Source organism: Mobula hypostoma, chromosome 24, assembly GCF_963921235.1.
Source record: "Mobula hypostoma chromosome 24, sMobHyp1.1, whole genome shotgun sequence".
Lineage (NCBI taxonomy): Eukaryota > Metazoa > Chordata > Chondrichthyes > Myliobatiformes > Myliobatidae > Mobula > Mobula hypostoma.
This window is the reverse complement of record NC_086120.1, coordinates 9,096,023-9,103,290: the sequence shown is the minus strand read 5'-3', so window position 1 is coordinate 9,103,290 and position 7,268 is coordinate 9,096,023. Positions and strand designations below refer to the sequence as shown.

At 46.2% G+C, this 7,268-nt stretch overlaps 1 protein-coding gene across 1 annotated transcript; it reads right to left on the bottom strand.

The window, feature by feature from the left end:
• Window positions 1-3,194: 3,194 nt before the first annotated feature.
• Window positions 3,195-6,459, bottom strand: LOC134337209 (immunoglobulin lambda-1 light chain-like). The gene is made up of 3 exons (XM_063032036.1): window positions 6,352-6,459; window positions 5,906-6,265; window positions 3,195-3,876 (listed from the first exon to the last, which is right to left on the bottom strand). Exons 1-3 carry the CDS (start codon window positions 6,395-6,397, stop codon window positions 3,554-3,556), a joined length of 729 nt encoding a protein of 242 aa, XP_062888106.1. The 5' UTR covers window positions 6,398-6,459; the 3' UTR covers window positions 3,195-3,553.
• Window positions 6,460-7,268: the final 809 nt, after the last annotated feature.

Sequence of the window (7,268 nt, the reverse complement as noted above, 5' to 3'; positions counted from 1 at the left end):
AAGGAAAACCCTTCCTCCAGATGATGATGCTGCTTGACTTGGATTCAGTACTGTAGTTATTAAATCAGTTGGACAGCTCCTGACAACTCACTAAAGATGGAGTGATCGGATTCTTTTCCTTGTGATGGAAGGAAGATTTTACACACTACTGCCAATCAGACCTGAGCTGGCATTGAGCTGTCTATCTATGGAACAATAGATAGAATGGATCAGAATGGTCCAAGGGATGGCTATTTTGAAGTGAGGTCCAGTGTTGCTCAGTAAGGTGAGTTCTTACATTCAGTGATGTGTCATGAAAGCAAGTAGGTAGATTTCCTTATGAACAATGACTTAGGAGAGGAAGTAGATTGTTCAGCCCTTTAAACCTGCTTTGCCATTCAATCACATTTTGGCTGATCTTGCTGGAAAAGTACAGCCCCATTACTCCATGTTCCAATAATTTTTCACCTTCTTACTGATTTTACAATGTGATTTGATTCTGTTTCCACAGCCTCGGAGAAAATGAGATCGCAAGGTTTGTGGTTCTCTGAGAGAGAAGCAAACATTAATTCACATCTGTCCTAAATAGCCAGCCCCTGAATTTTTAAACACTAACACGTTGTTCTAGATGCTCCTACACGAGGAAACATCCTGTCCATAGTCACCCAGCTGAGATCCCTCCAGAAATGATGATCCTATTTCCTTTTCAGCCTTAAAAATTCTGGTGGATACAGGTCTCACTTTCCCTCACAAGATGACCTATACATCAGAGTACTGAATCCAGTAAAAGGGGAGAAATGAGTGCTTCTGCTTCCAGCTAGCCAGCTGGTGATGTAGTGGCATCTGTACCGGACTTCAAGGTGAGTGGTCTCTGGTTTGAATCCAGCCGGCTCCTTGCACACTTTACATCCGTGCTGCATTGAGCGTCGAGCTAGCAACTTGGACTCATTAAAAACAGGCAAATGTGAAAGAAACTGCGAAGAGTATTTTCAGTACAGCGGATGAGATCTCACCAGTACCCCTTTCAACAGAAACACAGAGTACCGTATTCAAATAAGCTACCTGGACTTGAATGATAAGACACCTGGACCAGATGGACTACAACCCAGGTTTCTGAAGGAGGTAGTTGAGAAGATCATTGAGTTGAGGCATTAGTAGTGATCCTTCAAGAATCATTAGAAATGTAATGGTTTTGGAAGACCGGAAAATTACAAATGTTACTCCACTCCTTAAGAAAGGCAGGATGCAAAAAACAGGAAATTGTAGGCCAGTTAATCTGACTTTAGAGGTTGGGAAGATGTTACAGTCCATTATTAAATATGAATTTTGGGTACTTGGAGACACTTGATTAAATAGACCAAAGTCAGCATGGTTTCCCAAAAGGGAAATCATGCCTGTGAAATCTGTTTGAATTCTTTGAGGAAATAGCAGGTAGGATGGACAAAAGAGAGTAAGGGTAGGTTCTTCACTTGGATTTTCAGAAGGTGCCACACATGAGGCTGATAAACAAGATAAGATCCCATAGTATTACAGGACAGATACAAGCGTGGACAGTAGATTGGTTGACTGGCAGGCAACAAAAAGGGAGAATAAAGGGGACCTTTAGTGGTTGGCTGCTGTTGACTAGTGGTGTTCCACAGGAGTCAGTGTTGGGACCACATCTTCTCACGTTATATGTCAATAATTTAGATGATGAAATTGATAGTTTTACAGCCAAGTTTGTGGATGATACAAACGTAGGTGGAGGAGCAGCTGGTGTTGAGGATGCAGATAGTATGGAGAAGGACTTGGACAGATTAGGAAAATTGGCAAAGAAGTGACAGATGGAATACAGTTTAGGGATGTATGTGGTCATACACTTCTGTGGACTATTTTCTTAATGGGGAACAATTTCAGAAATTAAACATGCAAAGAGACCTGGGGGTCTTAGAGCAGGAATCACAAAAGATAAAGTTATAGGTTGTAATGCTGGGGCTTTATAAGGCATTGGTCATACTGCATGAGGAATATTGTGAGCAGTTTGGGGTCCCTTATCTGGAATTTTATATGCTGTCATTGGAGAGAAGGTTCATGAGAGTGATCTCTGGAATGAAAGGGTTAACATACGTGTTGAGTTTCATGGGTCTGGACCTGTACTTGCTGGAGTTTTGAGGAATAGGGGTGGGGGGGTGTTGTAATCCCATTGAAACCTGTTGAATATTGAAAAGCCGAGTAGAGTGGACGTGAAGAGGATGTTTCCAATAGAGGGAGAATCTAGGACCAGAGGGCAGAGCCTCAGATTACAAGGATGTCACTTTAAAACAGAGTTGAGGAATTTATTTAGCCAGAGAGAGGTGAACATGTGAAATTCATTACTCAAGACACTGTGGAGTCCATGTCAACGGGTATATTTAAAGCAGAGATTGATAGCTTCTTGATGTGTAAGTGCATGGAAGTGTACAGGGAGAAGACAGGCAAATGGCGTTGAGAAGGATAATTAATCAACAATGGCAGGACAGACTCGATGGGCCAAGTGATCTAATTCAACGAGTCTGTCTCCTATGGTTATTGATGAAGCAGCAGGTGGGATGAACAGCATCAGGAAATGCTGCATTGATATCCTGGGACTGCGATGTTTGATGTACAATAACCACAACACCTTGTTCAGGTGAGATATGATTCAAATAACTGATATATTTTCCTCATGATATCTATTGATTTTAGTGTTACCAGGACTTGACGGCATGTTTGAGAACTGAGGGGCACTAATGGGGTTTAAACTTCTGACTGGGCAATCTTCATCCCTTGTGACCCAACCATTTCAGATAGCCAGACTTTCCAGTTTGTGTCAATATTGGTCACTTCTGGCGAAACCTCATTAGCTCAGAACGTAAATACAATTTATTCCTCTTTCCACCAATGCTGCCCAGGAGCCTGGAAATTTGCAGCCACGATTATGTTCATTTCCTGTATTAACCCTTCCCAAAACCAACTGTTTCGTTCTAGTTTTACATCGCAGCCTTACAGTCAACCCACCACCCTGTCCCCGATTCTCAGCAATGGAACTTTCTTCCCTTCTTTGCTGATATTCGGTGACCAAGGCTGCCGTACGGATTTCCCAAACTTCACCAAGCCAGGTCACGAACCAGAGCCGAGAGTTGAATCTCCTTCCACTCAGTGCCAGAATTGGGAAAAATAACACGAGAGATGACGAAACGCACACACAGGGATCGTTCCTGCACTGATCATATTTATTGGTAATTAATTACCGTCGGTCAGTCTGATCATGATAACGAATCACAAAAATATTTATTAATCATTCCAATTAATCCAACACTGATGCAAGAGAAAACCAAATACCGCCTGAAATTTCCAGAAGACAAGTAATTGTCCGCTTTAACACCGTGCAGCCTCTCAGTCGGAACAAGATCAAAATCAGCCTCGGGTACAAATATTCCACCACCACAGTGGAAACTACAGAGAGCGGAACAGAAGGGAAGTACAGTGAAGAGCGAGTGAGAGAGGTAGAGGTGAAAGATACAAGGCTATGATCTCCCGTTAATCGGGAACAAACAAGGCCGAAGCCGCGCTCTGTTTAACAGCTGGACTGTGTGACTGTTGCGGATATTGTCGAGGCTGCTCCTTGTTGAACTGAGCAGGAGTACCTCTTCCCACTGCTCCAGTCTGCGCCGGGCACCGTCAGGTAGCTGCTGAGACTGAAGGTTTTGTCCGCGTTCTGAGTCACCCCGCTGGTTTGCACCTCACTGCTCGTCGGACTGTCGTTCACTGTCCAGCTGACGACAGGGAAGCCGATCGACAATTTACTGACCAGGCAAACTAAGGTGCCCGATCCTTTAGCGGAGATCTCCTCGGCTGACGGCCCAAGTAGTTCCACTGACGGGTCTGGGAGCTGCCGATCTGCAACGGGAACAAGAGAAAACGTGTTTCAAGTCGTAGAAGAGCTCTCATCATTTCACAGTTTGACACAGCGTGATTAAAATGTTTCAACTTCATTGAGTTGAGCCCAGACTCTCACCAAGGGTCAAGACGGTGCCGATGGAGGACGGTGCATGAAGGTCAACACGGAAAAACTAGAAATCTACTGCAACCGGTGAGGCTGTTAGTCTCTGAGTCATTCCCGCAGTTGAGAGACACACTGGCATCAAAGCGCCCCAGAATAGTTTAATGTGCCCACTCTCGATGCCATCAGTGACACATTCCTCCTCTTCCCTCCGGCCCTCCCACCCATCATTAATGAGAATATATATGTTACAATCTGCTCTGCCCCAGTGGGCGAGGGCACTAAATGCGCGGTCCTGAGCTCCATGGAGCGGGTCAATGTAGACCGCTCTGTGATCTGTGATAATGTCGAACGATTCGGCTCCCACTCACATGGGGGCGGGAGGCTGGATTCTCCGCAGAGTCGGAGCACCGGCCACAGTCGGTGTAGTGACCGGGATCGATGAGCAGTACTTATCTCGTTAAGTAGCCTGATGTGCAGCACATTGTCAAAGGCCATTTTAAAATTCAAGTACACAACATTCACCAATTCTCCTTTGTCTATTCTGCTTGTTATTTCCTCAAAGAATTCTAACAACACCGCCTCTTTCACCTCATGCGGTTGAAGAAGTTTGGTATGCCCCCCCCCCACCCCAAATCCTTGGAACTTTCTACAGGGGCACATTTGAGAGCTTCCCGACTGGCCGCATCACTGCCTGGTAGGGAACTGTACTTTCCTCAATTGCAGGACTCTGCAGAGAGTGGTGCGGACAGCCCAGCACATCTGCAGATGTGAACTTCCCACTCTGCGGGACATTTATAAAGACAGGTGTATAAAAAGGGGTCGAAGGATCACCAGGGTCCCAAGTCAACCCAACCACAAACTGTTCCAGCTGCTACCATCCGGGAAACAGTACCTCAGCATAAAAGCCAGGACCAACAGGTTCCTAATGCCCCACCTCCTCCTCGTACCCCATCTGTTATTTATTTATATACACACATTCTTTCTCTCTCTCCTTTTTCACTCTCTGTCCCTCACTATACCCTTGCCCATCCTCTGGGCCTTCCCCCCCCTCCCACTTTTCCTTCTCTCTGGGCCTCCTGTCCCATGGGAACCTCTCATATCCCTTTTGCCCATCAACTGTCCAGCTCTTGGCTTCATCCCTCCCCCTCCTGTCTTCTCCTATCATTTCGGATCTCTCCCTCCCCCTCCCACTTTCAAATCTCTTACTAGCTCTTCTTTCAGTTAGTCCTGACGAAGGGTCAGTTAGTCCTGACGAAGGGTCTCGGCCCGAAAAGGCGACTGTACCTCTTCCTACAGATGCTGCCCGGCCTGCTGCATTCACCAGCAACTTTTATGTGTGTTCCAAGGAAGGAGCAGCTCTCACGTGAATCGGTGAAAGGAGAGAGAAGGCAAGGACTGGGCAGTGGGAGAGGGTCTTTTAAGGGATGGCTGCTGGAGGAGAGTTCCACCCTCACTGGGAGGGTAGGACGTTTCGCTGGAAAATTCGAATTAATAACTTGAAACTTGTCGTTCTACTGCGTTGCCAACTGTGGGCTGTCTACGGCCGGCAATGCCTTGTCCCCACTGACAACTTTGGCCCCACTTAAGGAAGATAGATCCCTTCACGTTCGTTCCAATTAAACCAACACAAAAACAGACAAACTAAAACTAGAGCAGAAGTAACACAACTGAACAGAAAGTTTGTAAGAATCATGGTTTGTCCGAAAATACAATCGAAAAGAGAAATGCTTCATTAAAATACAGAAACAGTTCACCGAGCCCAACTCTATCGAGTAAAACTGACGCTGGACACGAACAGGATTAGATTGTAAATCAACATTTTCATTGTAAAATTCGCTAGAAAATTATAACTTATAACTTCTTAATTGAGGGTGACCGTATTTATGCCGTGGTCACCGCAGGAGAGATTTATCGGGCACTTACCTGTAACAAAGAGCTTGGTCCCTGGGCCGAACACCCCGTAGCTACTGCCCGATGAAAACCACGTTGCGCAGTAATAGACGGCAGCGTCATTCGTCTCCACGTTTTTTATGATCAACTGGTAAACGGTGCCGGCGCTGTTGGATGTCGACGTGAAACGGTCGCTGCTAAACCCAGGGCCGTAGGTCGGGGCGCTGTGCGATTGATGGTAGTACAGGATCCATTGTGGAACTGTTCCCGGTGTCTGCTTGTACCAACCAACAACATAGCTAGCCTTTGATCCGATGTCACAACTCAGCGTGGCCGTGGCTCCTGGACTCAGCGACACGGTCGGAGGCTGAGTCAGAGTCTGGGACTCTCCAGCTGTGAAAAATCAGGAATTCAACTTTAACTATTGACTCTTTAATGTGACCCCAAGACCCACCTCAGCAACCACTGCCTGTACTTACAGCCCAGCCACACTGCCAGAGACCAGAAAAAGCACAGCGTCCGCATCGTTACTGCCCGTCAGCTTCCTGCCTCCTGTCTGTCGGTGGATCTGTGACTGACTGGCCGCCGCTGCCAATTGAGCCCAGTTATAGAGCCATTCACACCGGGGAGGAAATCAATGCAAATCAGGGTGACTGACACTGACCAACCAGAGCGGGGGTCGGAAACCCTCCCATATGCTGTCACATTCCATCGGGTTGAGGCGGCGACATTGTTAGCAACTGACTGATCTGTAAAAAACAATTTGCGAATGAAAAGGTCATTCATTGTCTGACATTTCCCAAACTCTGCCTTCATTTCCCTGATTCCTTCCTTCGGTCCACAGATGCCCCTCACACCTCCAGTGACAACAGAGCAGGACAGTGCAGGCTGTTGTAGGGTCTCGGCCCGAAATGTTGACTGTACTGTTTTCCATAGATGCTGCCTGGCCCGCTGAGTTCCGTCAGCATTTCGTGTGTGTTGCTTGGAGTTCCAGCATCTGCAGATCTTATCTTGTTTGTGATAGAGCAGTGCAGGCTTCCTGTTCCCACATCAGTCATTCAGTCATGGAGTTCAAACCCACTTTGGCAGTTTGAGGGTTTGAATTGGTTCTAAATGCAGAGATTTAGCCCCTGAATTCTGTAGCAGTGTATCACCGAGGGGGCCCTGTGAGTAGCAACAACTCTATTAGCTTTAAGGAATGTAAAGGACAGAACTGAAAACATTGGCCATGAATGTAAGAATGAAATGACACTATATTTAATTTTTGCAAATAATTTTTATAACAAATAAAGTTGATTTTGATGTAAAATAACCTATATGACAGACTGCGCCGCCATAGCCCATTTGGGGAGAGAGTACCCGGAACCTGGACAACGGTAAGTAAGGACCCTCACAA